A 17785-nucleotide genomic window follows, 5' to 3' on the forward strand; every position below is an offset into this window, starting at 1 on the left:
ATTTCATCTGTTATTTAGTAACCAATCTATCATTAGAACCTCACTAGATATGTTCCACAATCACATAAATATTACCATAAAACACCTTTATGGCGAAGATCATTAGCCTATTCCAGTCTCAAAATCTGGGTATTCACAAGCATTCTACCCAACAAATTCACTACTTCGTGCCAGTGAAGGGTAACATAAATTTCCATAAATCCATTTATCAGGGACAAAATAATCATATGATAACTGAAACGGACCATGTATTACAAATGATCCATAAATCGAATAAGGAGCTTCAAGTTTAACTTTGTATGAAATCACTGGTTTGTGAAATTGTTTTTGAATGACTCGACTTTGACAGCGACCGATCGAACCATAAACAGTTTCAAAATGGTCTATCCTTTGTGACAATATCGCCCATACATTTCCTAACCTGTGCATTATAAATGACACGTGCTCATTCAAACAAAATCAATGCCCTCGTAAGAATGACGCTATGTTTTCAGTACGCGAAACGAGTAGAGGCAGTGGAGGCAGCCATCTTGTATCCAAGAAACAATCACAACGACCCTTGAAAAGTGACTTACTCTCTCGGAGTGGCTGAACTGACACGATTCGAAGAGGCTCCCTTCTTCGCTGCTTTAGTTGCCATTCTAACGCTTAAGTTTGACAAATTACGCGGACTTTATGTCATCAGTTTAACTGTAAAATTCCAAGCTTATCTGTTGCCATGCTCGGTCGCGGGCATGCGCACTTGACAATAACATAAGCAAAAGTGTGAAAACCTGAACGGGCTGATTAGACCGGTGTCAATTTAAAAACGAAATGGGCTTTATCGCCACAGTGACAATGTGTGTCAAAGACTGATTCAACTCTGGCGCACGCGACAAAATAATATTAAAATTGATTAATTGTAACACATTTGTTTCAAATAATCGAGTACTATAACACCCAAAGAACATTAAATCGTTCACTGTCAAGTAATTGGTGGATGGTCGATACTACTACTACTACTACTGCTACTGCTACTACTACTACTACTACTACTACTACTACTAATAATAATAATGATAATAATTTTCTGCGATTCCCCAAAACCTAAATTGCTTTCGTTAAGGCTAAATAACAATGCAGTTGAAAGTGAGAAGAGTATAACTGATATGACAACACTTAGGCGTGACATATTGTCATCTGATAAAAGATTATATTTACATTTACAGCAAACTAATAATATTACAATAATATTGCAACCACAGTGATGTATAAATCCACACATGGCATCACTGAATTAATACAATATCCCAAAACTGGGAAAACGAAAATTCCGGAGAGCGGAATATTATTCCGAAAAAATATTAATTCAAGAGTACACATAAACGGAACTTGCACTTGAACCATATTTCTTGTTTTCAAATATAGTTACACAACTATAGCGCTCATATCGTTGAGGGCAGAAGGTACATGTCCATACATACTAGTATTTCTTTCAAGTCACGAGCGAAAATGAAACATGCAACAGAATAGAGGTGGCGTCAGACTCTAATCAGCGGATTGATTTTTCTACATGCATAGCAACTAGTTTTAAAGCATATCTAAGCCGGGCAGCCTTCATAATAGCTGTCAGAAACACGGCACACGTATCAGGTTACCGAGTCAATATTATCTAGTTTATCAATGACATGAACCTTCAGAATCGAAAACGTTAGCTTGCCACGTTGATCACGGTAATGTCAAATGTCACAGGGCGGGGATTATTATACCTGTGAAAGTACGACCTGAGAAAGATGAATGTATTTGTATCTGGTTCCGAGGAGTATGTGGACACACCGAAATCAATAAGGACAGGCAGATTTACATAATAATTCCTAGTGGAATCATTCTCACCAGTCACAGAATTGGTTTCACGTGAAGAATATCTATCCCATGTATCTGTACTTGCAGACACGCCATCACGATGCTCAAGATAACCCACATTATAATCGTGCCATCCCAAATATAGTTTGCGAGCTGCATATAATGAATATGCAAGTACACGTAGAATGTCGGCGTGACTTTGTTATTTTCGATCAAAGGCTTGTGCACAGACAACCTTAAACGATGTTATTAAATCGTCACACGAAATCAAAATGTATTGGGCACTCAAGGCTTTAACATCAATGAATATGACGTTTTAGTAAGGGCACGTGGTGTCATGTTCCTGAGATAACTCGCCTTTACCTATACGTTCCATGGGAATAAAAATAAAGTTGAAATCCATGTCATACCCGTCAAACATAATGAATACTGTTTTACGCCACTTAAAGTAATAGTCCAACCATGTTATGGCTGGGGACACCATAAATGTTTTTTTTCATATCATCACATAGTTCATCAAGCCTGATATCCGGGTAAAAAAGCAAAACAATAAAAATATCAATGGTTGTCATAAGCAAAGCAAGTGAATTTGCATTAAACCATCTAGTGCTCATGTACTTCTATAAGTAATACAAAAAATCACCTGTCTTTCTCCGAAGTTGGAGAGTCAAATTCCTCTCTGTGGCTACTCCAAGAAGATCCCCTACGAGAGTCCGGGCGGTCATGGCTTGACCGGTGGGTATGCCCCCCTCCACGGAGGCGCCCGACGCTGTAGAACACCTCGGGATCACAATCCAGAGAGGGGAAACAGCGAACTGTCCTATACACTGAATCTCCTTCTTTGATATCCGAGAGGGACCCAATGGACCCCCTTGGACCGAAGGAAGTTCGTCTGCTCTTCGACTCAACTGGTCGTCTGCTACTCGTGACTGGGTGCATAATTCCCGTCCTACCCGATGCCATGTTGCGGAAAGGTTTCTGACCGCGTGATGTCTTGAAGGGAGACAGTTCGTCCTGTATTGGACCTTTAAGATGACATTTTAGACTGAGGTTATGTGTCGTCTGCTTGGCGGTGGCTCAGAGGATCACTGTATTGTGGACCGCTTATCCAAGTGTCCGTGACAGGTTGGCAATGGGGGACTGACAAAAGAACGCCAGGCTGACTTCCAGTGCGACTTGAAACCAGGTGAGACGTTTATCTGTCTGTATGTCAGGCCCAAATCGACAATCTATATCCAGTTCGAACTGACTGATTTTTGAAAATCATATCCGCATTTGATACCCTTCAATATAAGATAGAACGCATTGCGTTCGCCAGGAAGAGATCGTACCATTGTTATCAGCAGGGACGTCGTGTCAAGACAAAAAAAGCAAACCCTTTCTTACAGTAAGTATTTTATAACATCTCCTCCAAGACAGCTCACGTTTGTCTGGTAATAAAACATCAACACAAATCAAGGTCCGCTTAAATAAATAGAGGTCCACTTATCGGAATTTGCCACAGGACAAGACCCACTCTGTTAGGATATCCACTTAGCGCCTGTTCCAGTGTAAAATAAAGAAACAAAATTTGAATAACATGTATTGTCCAGCAATGGATTTCCTTCGGTGTTAATCTGTTGGGAGTCACGGGCGTAATTACTTCTATCAATTTTTCTACACCGAGTGAATGCCACTTTAAGGGACATTGTCCTTTACGCAACGTCTCAGTAAGCCGATTAAATGACTTAAAACGAAGATGCCAATATTATTCTTGCCCACGAAGCTGGCAAATGGCGTTATTGGTCCTGATGATCCTTACTGCTAAATCGACAGCTGGTTCTCAATGATGCATTGCTGTATTAAATGTTGTCCACAACCGCAGACGCCAAAGAGTTGCTTGTTTAAAGGATGATTCAACGATACATTTCTACCGTGGCATCTTACTCCAAGGCAATATTGGTGGATGGAAAATAGGGTACTTGAGGGAAGGAATGTTCAAACCACCTGATTTAACTGAGTGAGTGAGTTATATCGCGGCGTGTCAGCTTGATGTGGGAGGAAAGCCCGAAGTGATGCAGGTCTCAGGCGTCTACCACCTTGGTAAAACCCACGAACATGGGTATGGTGCTGACAAACCTAGAAACAAACGGGGCGACCGGGATTCGAACCCAAGATCATAGGTTTCTGGCGTGCCCAAGGGACGCAACTCCTCACAGCAAATTGCGATGCTGCGTCCCCTCACCTGATTTCTAAGGTCTGTAAAATGTCGTGAACACACAATGCCATTTAGAAAGTGTTAAAATGAAACAAATGCTATAATTGTGACAACACTCTCTTAGTAAAGTACAGATTCGGGTACTTTTTGGGGTTGAATCCCATCCGAGATTCGAACCCACAGTGTATAATGTCATTAATAGAAGGTGATGTTATTAGAATAAATGTTGAAAACCAAAGCTTCCAAAAGAAAGCATTGTCATGGCTATAGTGATTCACGGATATTTTACTCTAACGGCTGTCCATACTTTGCCTATGACAACTAACGTGCACTGTTCACGAATACCATTTATCAGAATAATAATCATATATGAATATGTGAAGTCGCGTTAAGGACTTCGAACTTCTCGACATCGTCAAGTAACAACTACGGAGAAACAGTGGGCAATGTTATACAAAATACATCTAAACAATTGTTACATTCATAGTGGTATTATTGTAAGTTATATATCGATTAATAACTCATGTTTCTTTCTCACGTACATGGTTTCGTTTAAAAACCAACACAATGAAGCAACCCACCATGGAGCGCTGCGTGGCAATTCGCACGGTGAAACTAAACATTTATCAAAAGAATTGATTTAATTTATCATTATCTTTGGCAATCTTTGTGGTCGAGCGAGGTCAGAGATGTTCAAATGGGTTCTAAGATCCGGAACCCTTGAAAGTATCCCAGCTCTTGAGATGAAATATGGCTGGGGTTTTAGTCAGTAGTCAGCTTGCTAAACAAATGGCTTCAGAGAGCTGATACCCTTGAATTGTTTCCACGAGACACCACATGATTTCTTATGGTGACATCTCGTTTCCTTGGTGTCACTTTATCGACTTAGAACAAAACATGACCAGCTTTGTTTGCCTTTACAATGAAAACGGAAGGGGGTAAGAGATCTCCCTGCACAACACCAGTAGCGGGAAATCTTTTCACCAACAAACGAAAACAGACTAGTATTCTACATGAACCACTTATTTGTCACTAGGTGAGGCAAATGTCTTTCCTTACCAACAATGGGTAAGGCCATAATCTAGGACCACTGAACTATGTTCAAGTTCGTTCCGATTTAAAATCGGCTTGGACCCTTTGCGGTTGCAGAGTGGATTTGCCTCTCTTGACTTTGCTTATGACACGAACACATTCACGCGTCCATGGTAAGACATCTTTACATTTTGATACACAGTAGCGGTATCCCTGTTATCCCACGGCTATCACTGAAGTTGTCCGTAAAGAGGTGCCCCATCTGGAGCTGAAGTGTTCTCTACCTCTTGGTTGGAACTCAACCGAACACACGCTCCATCACGACCTGGATATCACTATGTCGATATCAACGAACAATCAACATAAAGATGAAGGGTTTAGATAACCTGCCGCTTCCACGTGGGGTCGGGTGTAGGTCTACCCATACCATTCATGGTCTCCTCAATCAATAAATCTAAATAACATTTCCGAAATCCGCCAACCCCGAAACTGGTCAAGGATCCCATCGGGTGATAAGTAACCATGTGTATGTTCACCAAAGGAGATCGTTGGTGAATGTGTGCTGTGTTTTTAAAGCGTCGTACGCAGCAATATCCCAACTATATGGCAGCAGCCTGAAAACAATCGAATCTGGACCAGACAATCTGGTGTTCGATATTGTGAGCACCAATCAACGCCGTCGGGGTACGAGGACTCGCAATGAACCAAATCACCCAGTCTGACCAGCACGGGCTGCTAGCGAACGATACTAAACCGCAATCCCCACGGTGGCCAACCAACTTGATTATTTACGCGTCCTTTCAAAAAAGTTGTTCTAGGGCCAACCAACATAAAAGTAAACAGATCAGAAATTATCTTTAATGATAGTGAGTGTGTTTGATTTTTAACTCGCTTGTAACAATATGACATCAATATAACGGCGGGGACACCAGAAATGGGCTTCACATACTGTACCCGTGTGGATAATCGAAACAGCGGGAAATAATAATTCGGCGGGACGAGGTGAGGTGAAATTGGGTTTACTGTACTTTTATAGCGACGTGGATGCACATGCACGTGTGCGTGCGTGCGTGCGTACGTGCGTCCGCCCCTCTTGTATAACACCGACTATTGTTTCCTTGGCAAACATTTATAATACATATAAACCTAGGATAAAATAACTGACATAATAAAAACTAGAACGCAATAATTTTACTCATACACACATGAAAAAACAAACAAACGCGGAAACCCGTTAACACGGACAAAATGTGTCCCGGTTAGCCAGGTTCCATTTATATGAAGAAGAGAAAGTGTTTTTATAATGCTAATAAAGTATGGATTCGTTAATTATGTTTGAATAACCCTTTGGCTATTATATCAACGATGATAAAGGCCATTAATCAAAGCACAGGTGTAAAATGTGACTGCGAGCAGGTGTCCAGTTCCCCCTAGGGCGTACTGGAAAAAACCCGATGAACCGTATTAGCGTAATGACAGTTAGCTTTATCTGAAGACAGGTAACAGGAAGAGATGCTATCATACAATTCCTGCTGCAATCCAAACGTGATATAACACGCGGTGTCATTATATTTGATTCGCTAAAAAGACACGTTTCGAAGCGTGAGTGAGTGAGTGAGTATGGTTTAACACTGCTTTTAGCAATATTCCAGGACCGGAAAATGGGCTTCACACATTGTACCCATTCGGGGAATCGAACCCAGGTCTTCGGCGTTACGAGCTAACGCTTTTACCACAAGACTATCCCACCGCCCCCATATAGAAGCGTGATAGGCATTTTACCAACCTTATCACAGCGAAGCCCCAATAATGGACTTCACACACTGGGAATTGAACCCGAGCCTTCGGTAGGACGAGCAAACACTTTAACCTCAAGGCTACTCCATAACACTAGGGGGCATGGGTGGCCCAGTCGTCTGAGGCGCCGCGATTCGCTGTGCAGAGTTGCGTCCCTTGGGCACGCCAGAAACCTATGATAATGTTTCTAGGTTTGTCAGCACTATACCCGTGTTCGTGGGTTTCACCGAAGTGGTGAACGTCTGAGACATGCATCACTTCGGGCTTTCCTCCCACATTACTCGTCACGATATGGCTGAAATATTGCCGATGTGACTTAAAGCATTACCTCACTCACACTCCTCCCACATTAAGCTGACACGCTGTTAAAAGCGGCGTTAAACCCAACTCACCCACCCACCCACCATAACACTAGCTGCAACATCATGACAATAGGTGACTATAGGTTCCAGTAAAAGCAGAGCTGTACAAAGCTACGAAAGGACCAGGTGAGATCAGACAGTAAAAGCGGATCAGTACATACACCCGTACGATTGCACAGCTACCAAAACTGCCTAATATCTATCATTTTGAAACATATTTAGGTTGATTTTGTGCTAACTAACAACGGCACACGCCAATGTATCACCAACATGTCAGTTTGTGTGATAGGACGTATTGATATTCAATACAAGGCTTAATAACATATTTTTCTGAACCAATCTGAGTGAAGGCCGAATAACGGCTAACGGCAAATGACCCGAAACTAGCTATACACGTGATGCACAAGCTATTATGCACTAGCCAATACTTCTTCACGGTAATGACCCATTATGCGACTTGCTTTGCTACCTACTTTCAAACGGCCACTTTCACCTGACTAGAATTACAAAAAGCAAACGCTTTTTCTGTTGGATGGCCAGGAGTTACGATCGATATTAGTACATTATATGTGCTTCATATCGTTTGTCGATTGTTCGTTATGGTAAAGGTAATGTATTGCTATAAAGTGGATGAGTATGACACAGCTATTGTTGCAGGGCGAGAATTGCAAGCGTTAGCCATTCGTAACCATTCGTGTCACTCCGGAGCGAGACGAAATGGGACTCGTAATTTTCTCGTAGACATTTCTTGATTGGGCTATGGCTAAATTGGACTAATAAAATAAATATTATAGAATTCATCGGGAGAAACCCATTCTTGATCATCCAGCATTTTACATCTTCATTCTGTTATGATAAGTACCCTGAATTAACTCGCCACATACGTGACATGGGCGGATACAGCTTTTTTGAAAAGGGGGGGTGCACAATTAAGATCTATTTATTGTCTTTTGTGGTAATTTATACAGAAATAATGATTTTTTTCGAAATAAAAAAAGGGGGGGGGGGGGGGGGATGCGCTGTATCCGCCCATGCGTGACCAACGTGTTATTCTTGGACAAGCCGAATAGCGACTCGTGCCCCTCTCATGTCCATTTTTGCGACCGGGTTCCGTCTTAGCGCAAACGGGCATTACCTAAAACAATTGTCTACTCTTTGCGTAATGGTTCACATATATATTACCCCATATATTATATATATTTCAGATGCAGTTTAAAGCACATCGGGACATGCGGAACTATACAGTATGATTGAGCACATTTAACTGTGTTTTGGGAGTATTTTTAGATGCAAGACATAAATTATGTAAAATCAAAAATTATTCCTGAGGGATGAAGAACTTGAAATCATACGCGCATTCTGATTGGTTTGTCGTATTTTCGCACATTAAATTCATCGATAGGGGTACGAGTCTTCTTGCAGGTTACGGAAAGGGGCGAGTGGTGACGAATGCTATTTTCAGCCTACTCTAACGTGACTCAAAACGATTCTAACGTGACTCAAAACAAAATTTGAGTACCGACAGGGTCCACAGTATTAATATAATAGTTTGTTTTGTTTGTTGATTAACGCCGCACTCAGCAATATTCCCCCTATATGACAGCGGCCTGTACATAATCGGGTCTGGACAGACAATCCAGTGATTGATATCACGAGTGTCGATTTAGGTAACTTGGATACGATGGCATGCATCACCCAAGTCGGCGAGCCTGACCACCCGATCCCGTCAGTCGCCTCTTAGGGCAAGCATGTTGTATTCAAATATTCTCTAAACGAATCTATATAATAGTATGATGGAGAATATATAATGGATAAGTAGGGATGAAACAATATTGAGTGAGTGATAATAGTTTAACGCCGCCTTTTGCAGTATTTGTGCAATGTCACGGCGTGGGACACCAGAAATGGGCTTCACACATTGTACCCATGTGGGGAATCGAACCTGAGCATTAGGCGTGACGAGCGAACGCTCTTACCACTAGGCTACAAGATATACTCATAAAGAAGTTTAAAAAACCCAACCCTTGCACACACAATAATTCTAATTTGCATTAAAAAAATGTTCCGGAAAACTTCCAAAAATAGAATTAACTTTTCCATCGTACTTGTCTTTTCGGTTTGGTATTTGAATGAAAAAAAATACCCACGAAACTTAATTGCCTTTCTCATTCAATTACGCTAATCTGGCAATTCATCGATCATAACACACTTTCATTGTTTTATTTAATAATCCCATGAAAAAAAAATGTCAGGCAGATCAAGTGCCACATTAATAAAAAAAATCTAAACATAATGAATAATGATGATTAATTAACAATTGTAGGGACTAGAGTTACAAATTAACTGATGGTGGATATTGGTACCCTCTGGTGTTCAGGCACTATTTCAACTATGACGTCACTCTTGTCTCCATTGGCGGCGAAATGTCTGTTTTCTTTGTCATTTTAACCTTTGTTTCAAATCATTAAGAGGCAATTAATTATTTCAATAATCTAGGGTTTCCCCATTAAATAGAAACACCTTGAAAGCTAAGTTACGCGAACCGATCTCTTTAGCGTAATTGGACAGGAAATAAGCCCAAAGGCTATTCCCGTACGAGAGCACACGAAGCCTAAAACATGACCGGGGCTTGAGATTAAATTGCAAATCACAGAGCGCGGTTGACTTCGATTGAAATCTCGTGAGATGTGAGGACAGTACAACAGTTATGGGTTACTTCAACACAGATTATGCTCAGACACAAGAATGAATGAACTTGTTTTTTGAAAAATTATATTCTTCAATAAATAAATTAAATATTATGTATTCTATAAATATAATATTATTCTATACCCTTAAGCCATTATGTGAGTGACTTATGTACTTAATCGGTATTAATTTCATGAATTCGTGCTTATTTTATTGTTTTATATTCATATTCAAGAAGCGAAGTAAAAACAGCAGACATGGGCAACGACAATGTATCCGTATTTTGATACCTTATATTGAGGATGAGGTTTCATTTTTCAGAGACCATAAAGTAACATAGTGAAAGAGACCCGTGAAGATCCGGGGTCTTCAGCAACCCATGCTTGCCGTAAAAGGCGACTTTGCTTGTCGTAAGAGGCGACTAATGGGCTCGGTGGTCAGGCTCGCTGACTTGGTTGATACATGTCATCGATCCCAATTGCGTGGATCGATGCTCATGATATTAATCAATGGACTGTCTGGTCCAGACTCGATTATTTACAGACCGCCGTCATATAGCTGGAATATTGCTGAGTGCGGCGTTAAACAACAAACCAACCAACCAGCATAGTGAAAGACGAGTGTCAAGTATTTCCCGCATATATATAGTTCATGTCTGAGGCATGACATATCGTGTCCTCCATTAGTGAGTTGGGCTTTGAGCAACGAGCACGGGTATGGTGCAAAAAAATCTGGCAACATTATCAAACCGAACCGGGATTAGAACCCACGGTCATAGTCTACTGACACACCTAAGGGGCGCAACTCTGCAGGTCTAAGACGACAAAGTCACCCGTGTCCCTAAGATCGCACGTCCGTACGTGATCGTGGTTCGTCACGCGCAGATTATTCATCAATATCCAGTTGTTGGTGACGTTAAAGTAAAATACCGTACCAGTCACAATTCGTCTGAATATTTGTATATTCAAAACATCAACGCCAGAATAACGAGTCTCGTTTTTCTACCGAAACAGATTCCATTTTGCGTGAAGCAAAATAGGCAAAATCATTCAAAATTAGTGACGACACAAGATGTCGCGAAAAGCAACTCTATCGGTAGCACCCGCGGCCGCCACTCACACAATTTGCATAAAAGTAAGTATTTGTTTGTTGCATAACACCGCACCCAGCAATACCCCTGCCATTCGATGGCGGCGTGTAAACAATGGAGTCTGGACCAGACAACCAGGAACAAGCTAGAGTATACTGACTTCGTTGAAACCACAAGCGTACTGACACGATTTCTAAACCGAACTCCACCAGACGCCGTGGTCTTGCGCAGCGGAGAAACAGTTTAGACACACCAGGAATGACACACGTTAATTCAGACAATTAAACATCAATTGGGGAACCACTTGAAGTTTTCTTTCTCATTTTCATCGCAACGAGCCGTCGGTTAACTTTATTAACGTTCAAACCATATTTGACTAGGATCGCAGAATTTTACACGTTTTATTTGAAATCCTGAAAAGATGGAATATTAAATTTCATTAACTACTGGCCTTGCAATAAAAAGTTCACACACCGCCTTGTATTGTAAGTCAACAGTATATAACTTACAAAATACGATGTAAGGATGGGGTAAAACGAGAATTCGCGACTCCACACCTGTAAAGATATGACAGCTGGGTGTGAGGCGAAACAAACAAACAGACAAACATGTTTGTGTGTTGTTATCATTGAAACAAACCTTTCAGTGATCTTCTCTTTCAATAAGCATAATTGGCCCATACGATAATAACAGGCAGGGAGGTCGAATTTCAACCAATCGGATGTTGCGTATGGCTTTCGCTTCTTCCCAGCAAACAAATGCATTACTCTAATGGTTAAAGCTATCAGGGCCCGTGTCTACATTCATCACACGTGCAATACGCTGTAACCTGGCACAAATGGCAGGTCAATAAAATAACCCCTTCAATCAATAAAACATACATTATTGATTAAAATAGTCTGCTGGTGTATTACGTTGCACACGTTGTTTCTACGTTAAAGGACACTTCGGAAAAGAAACAGAAATTTAAATTTCTTGCGAATTTTGCACTTTGGCAATTCGGTAGCCTCGCTGTTAAATAGTTCTTGCCGAAGGCCCTCGTTCGATTCCCTACATGGGTACATTATTAAGCCTATTTTTGTGGAGTTGGTCGTGCTGTTATTAAAACATTGCTGTATGTAAATGCGAGACTTAAAGCCCCGCTCATTCATTACAATAATATGAGTGGTTTATTATAAATGGTAACATCTGTCTTGTTCAAACGCCATATTAGATTGCGAACTTAAAGTGTATTAACACGTGTTAATAGTGTATATACACTTGTACAGATACAATACCTCACATATGAGGTAACACAAGTTACAAGGTTTAGATCTATGTTTACAAACATGCATGAGGCTAGATGATTCTTGCTGTAACCAAAATTCTTCTCTGGAGCAAAAGATGGATGTTTCTTCTTTTCCATATGTAAAGGAGTGAGTATAGTTTTACGCCGTATTAACAGTTTTTTAGATTCTAGAGTGAAGCAGAGCAGAGATACGGGGATGACAACCAAGGACCATAGTCTGTTAGAAACTGGGATTTTCCTTTTAGCCCAGCCCTTACTATAACACTATAGCCCTAAATGAAGCAAGTCTAGATTTACCATAGGTTCATCTATAGTCTGGAAGTTAATTTAAGGTACCGACGTTTACTACAATATCTGAAAAACTATTGGACCTACTCCAGTCAAACATGGTGTGAGATTATTAAACAGTCATACATAACTGGATATTGCATTTAAAGACAATCGGTGCATGAATAAAAAATCTGTCTATTTATCTATCACTATATTTCATCAACAACCAGACATGTTCGTCACGGGTGGAACGAGCATTCATTGTAACAGCCATCTGCATAATGCTACCCCTGCGTCACAGGGCCATATGACACAGTTGAACCAATCAGTTAGCGTTGGGCGTCTCAAGCACTTATTTAATAATATTTATCCAATTATTGTTGCATTCTTTTTCAGGTCAGTGTTATTGACTTGAATGTATCATTCCTTGCCACATTATTATGTATGACTGTTTAATAGTCTCATACCAACTTTGACTGGAGGAGGTCCAATAGTTTTTCAACTTGGGCTCCTTTTCAATTACGATATGTAGTGCCTTTTAAGTGCGAGTCTTAGCTATGCTACCTGTTCCTTCGCCTGCATAAAGACAGTACACCCGGCCTCCAGTAAACAAAGGACGAGAAACACGTATTAAACTAACAACTACACAATACAACATCGCCGTCATTACTCACGCGTGCATGCTCAAATGTAGCTTCTCAGACGGAGATTTGTCTTCATGTTTATGCTGATCCCTGCCTCCAGGGGAGCCTGGCGAGGGGCATCTGATTCTTAATCCGTTCCCGTGATCCTGTCCCACAGATTTTCGCCTCCCCCCACCGCCTGGAGGGGGGTGGAGCTCTTCCGGTGTTGTTATCAGTTTGGGGACATAACTGTCTTTTCTTGAACCTCTCCTCATTTCGGGGGTCAGGTCAATACGATAAGCTAACTCAGGTAAACTGATGTTTGACACGCACAGTGAATATTACTTTTAGGGAATGGCGTGTTCGTAAAATTAAGTCCTTTATGGTGAATTTCGTTTACGCAGCAATGTGAACTAATTATCTACGTCCAGGATGGACCTTTGAAGATCAGGGTCAGAATAGGTCCGTAGCAAACCATGCTTGTCGTAATAGGCGACTGTGATTGTCGTAATAGGCGACTGTGCTTGTCGTTAGAGACGACTATGCTTGTCGTAAGAGGCAAGTAACGGGATCGGGTAGTCAGGCTCGCCGACTTTGTTGCTGCATGACATCGTATCCCATTTACGTGGATCGATGCTCATGATATCAATCACTGGATTGGTCCAGACTCGATTATTTACAGACCGCCGCCATATAGCTGGAATATTGCTGAGTGCGGCGTTAAACAATTAACACACGTTTAGGATGCTTTGGTAGATCCGAGAACCCGACGTCATTGGTCAGAAATGCTTGAACAAGAATAGAACCACAAAATCCAGTTTTCCTCCACAAGTCCAACACTAAAACGTTGACTGTAGCTGAAATAGTAATGGCACCTACATGTTCAGCTGACCATCCGATGAGTGAGTGAGTGAGTGAGTTGGATTTAACGCTACTCTGAACAGCATTTCATTTATATCACGGGTTGTCAGCTTGACGTGGGAGGAAACCCGCAGTGATGCACATCACAGACGTTTACCACTTCGGTGAAACCCACGAGCACGGGTATGGCATTGACAAAACATAATCGGAACCTACGATCATAGGTTTCTGGTGTGCCCAAGGGCTGCAACTCTGCACAGCGAATTGAGGCGCCTTAAGAATCTTGGCTATCCGTGACCACCACCCCCCTCCCCCCATTCGATGACGAGTGATGAAGCATACATAAAAATGTCAGTAAAAAGATAATCTACAATGAATTAAGAAACAATTAAGTTATTACGGAATAACTTGAATTCGAAAATATGTACAAATATTTTAAATACTTCTCAGATAGAAGATCTTAACTTTATCCTGGAACAGCGAAGTTTTGATAAGGTTTCTCTCAATTTGTATGATAATTCCGCAATAATAGTATAGAAGATCATGGATAAATATTATAACAGAAGAAAGCAGTGGTTCCACATGGAATGCCATTTCCCCCGGGGTGGCAGGATATTGTTTGTATTTATTTCATGTCACAGTGTGTAAGCTGTCAATATATTTACATATATACATGAGGCTAGATGTCTTTTGCTGAAACAGACATTCGTCTCTTGTGCAAAGGGAACATGTATTTTACATCCCGACATGTATTAAGTTTGGTTTTACGCCGCTTTGAACAGTTTAAGCTTGGCGTGTCAGGGAGGAAAATCGAGTTGGAAACAGTTCACAGACCTTACTGTTGTGCTAAAACGTTACATGAAGCAAGTCTAGATTTTACACAAGTCTCCAATCTCAAGATAATGTTTTTATTTATTTATTGTCAAAGTGTATAAGAAATGATTTACGAAACATAACACCGAAAAGATAAACAAAACGGGTTGACGCAGGCGCGATTCGCCATCTATCATTATCATGGCTTCCCTTGGTTCTGAGTGGCTGAGAACATTTGCAGGATTTCAACATCCTATCCGATCTTGCCGACGATCCTCGTTGCCAGCACGTGTACAAAAACACGCGCAACACGTGCACACATTGACACACAATGGATTCATTGTTGATCATGGATTGAATTTCTTAAAAGCCCATTATATCAAGTGAACTGTATGAACTTTATAGTTAAGGCATACAGGCGCAAACATCAGATTTCTAAGTTATTTTGATCTGAGTCTTCTTTGTGATGGAAAAATAATTCCGAAACTATAGCAATTACTACACAGGCGTGTGCTGAGATGTTTATCGAGTGTTAAACAAAAGTAAGATTACATTCTGGCTCGTGGCAAAATCAGAAAATTAATCGATTACAAAATTATGACGAGATCTTAACTTCATTAAAGTGATGCAGCGAATTTGCGACTAGGGACATGTCATCTTTTGACGCATCATGCTCCCTCAAGCAACACGCCCTCAGATGGAAACGAAATAGCTCTCTGATGAGTCTAATCTTCTATGTAAAACAATAGAATAAATAGGAATCGACTTGTCAAATTCTAGACATGGGGGAGGGCTTGGGATTTTGTTTTCGTCTCTTCACGAAAATACTCTATAAAAATATTGTTCTCATGTTTTAATAAAATACAATCTGGAAATGTTTGATGTTATAAAGAAAATGATATAAAAATAAAAATCGTTTGGTTCCTCTAAAAATTAAATGGTCGATTCCTACCTGTCTTGATCAGTGGTGAGTTCGAGAATTTCACCTCATATAAATACCCTAGTGTACTTGTTAGTTGTCACGAAAATAATTTATTCATTCGTTTTGAAAATTAATAATTATTATTAATAATCAATTCATTTCAGAATAAAGGAAGTGTCATGACGCCCTCGGCTTCGACGGAAGTAAAATAAATTATTAAGTACCAGGTTTCTCAAATTAGATCATTTAATTGCAAATATTCGTTCAAAAATGTTTTGTCGCTAATGAAAAACCACATGATATTATCACAAAGGGACAGCTACACATTCACTGAACACTGTCGTCGGTGTCAACTATTGGGGATCTGGGGCAGGCAAAAGATCTCAGTAAAAGATTTGATTTGATGAGAGGTGAAATGGAATTTTAACGTCGCGTCAAGAATATTTCACTTACACGTAACAACAAGTAACACATTTTAATATCTTTGGTATGACGTAGTAATGGAATCGAACAACCGACCTTCCGCTCTCTGGGAAGACACTCTATCTACTAGACCAATGAGGCGGTCGATTTGATCTGAATCAGTTTGGCATGGCCCTTTCTTTAAAAGTCACAAGAAACGGAAAATCGAAAACCAAAGTAGCTTTAACTCTAGTCTAAAATACGTAACGTTTGTAGTTTGTTTTCTTTGCCATAAGGTAGTGATGCTATGCGGTAGTAGACCTCAGTCCTTTGGGGATATTAAATAAATTAGCTTTAATAATAAATTATTACTTTCTTTTAATAGTGTTCATCTATGGAGTGATAACGTGCAATTAAACTATTCAGTACATAAATCGAGGTAATTCTTGAAAATGGTCTGGAGTTAAGTGCTCCGTTATTATTACAAAAACAAACTGGTATTGTTACTCACCACTCTCAGTTTTTTTGAACACATTAATGTAAGCACAGTAAACCAAATGTAAGATTTGTTTTACTTTACGAAAAGGTATTCTTATTTTAGTCAGTATAATGTGCAAACATCCCTTTTCACGAATCCATTTCAAGTTATTCAATAAAGATTACTTACATCGAATCAGGAGATGAAGATTGGCTGTCACATAGAGCGGCCAATCCAATATATTTTCTGTTGACTTCAAGGCTACCCATTCCATACAAGCTCACGCATAGGCATCATGGACCCTTGTTATCTTTCCAGGTAAATCCATTAGTCGTTAATGAACCTGTGACCAGGTCCTCATCTTTCACATTCGCCACTTTGTTTAGTTAATTACGATATCTGAAAGTTCAGCTCCTTTATTTGTCGGGAAATATTTTCTCAATGGTGAAATGAAATATGGAGGACACATGCACTAAAGAGAAATGCGACTGAGAATTAAACGTGTCTATTGGCGTTATTAGGTGTATAAAGTAGTTTAACAGTATTGGTATGTATTATATTTTTAGAATCACCATCCATTTTGCAAGTTTGGTCACGTGGTGCCCCAACATTCAGCAACCAATGCATGCCGTAAAAGGCGACTCAGTTTTGTTTTATCGCCAATTATCCATTATATATTATCCATTATATTATTCTATAAATTCGGGTAGGGAATACTTGAATACAGCATGCTTGTCGCAAGAAACGACTAGGATCGGGTGATTAGGCTCGCTATATTGTAAATTGTTGTAAGAATTCTCTGTCGTCAAAACATACATGTGCAACTTGTACGAATACATTAATTTAAAAAAACACAAAAAAACAAAACAATATCACCGATATATTTAAGGTCAACTAGTTGCCTGGGTTTGTACAAAACGGCTTACGCACTACACCTGTAGCTAGGGTGTGGACAGATTTGATATAGATTGCAGCATTCGGGTCCACTCGGCATATTCCGTTATGAATATATTATGTCGATTAACAATGGAGTAGTGATATTGCATGGTTTCATATTGCAGTGATGCGAAAAACTATTTTATGGTTAAAATAATAAACCAGATATCGAGCTACATTTGAA

At 40.2% G+C, this 17785-nt stretch overlaps 1 protein-coding gene across 18 annotated transcripts in view; it reads right to left on the bottom strand.

Annotated features, from left to right (window-relative positions):
* LOC124110305 (androglobin-like) overlaps positions 1–17785 on the bottom strand; it is a 156123-nt gene that overhangs the window by 75042 nt on the left and 63296 nt on the right. For 9 of the 18 annotated variants that reach the window (XM_046469563.2, XM_046469557.2, XM_046469561.2 and 6 more), the window contains exon 1: positions 2486–3178. The exons of 4 other annotated variants lie outside the window; for them this stretch is intronic. In XM_046469563.2, coding sequence (XP_046325519.2) covers positions 2486–2805 — 320 coding nt within the window. In that variant the 5' untranslated portion in view covers positions 2806–3178. Of the gene's footprint in view, positions 1–575; positions 735–2485; positions 3183–13240; positions 13649–17785 lie in introns of those variants that run through there. 5 more of the 18 variants (XM_046469562.2, XM_046469555.2, XM_046469567.2 and 2 more) reach the window with 5 other exon arrangements.

This window comes from Haliotis rufescens, unplaced genomic scaffold (genome assembly GCF_023055435.1).
Source record: "Haliotis rufescens isolate VD_foot unplaced genomic scaffold, xgHalRufe1.0.p SCAF_5, whole genome shotgun sequence".
Classification (NCBI taxonomy): Eukaryota; Metazoa; Mollusca; class Gastropoda; order Lepetellida; family Haliotidae; genus Haliotis; species Haliotis rufescens.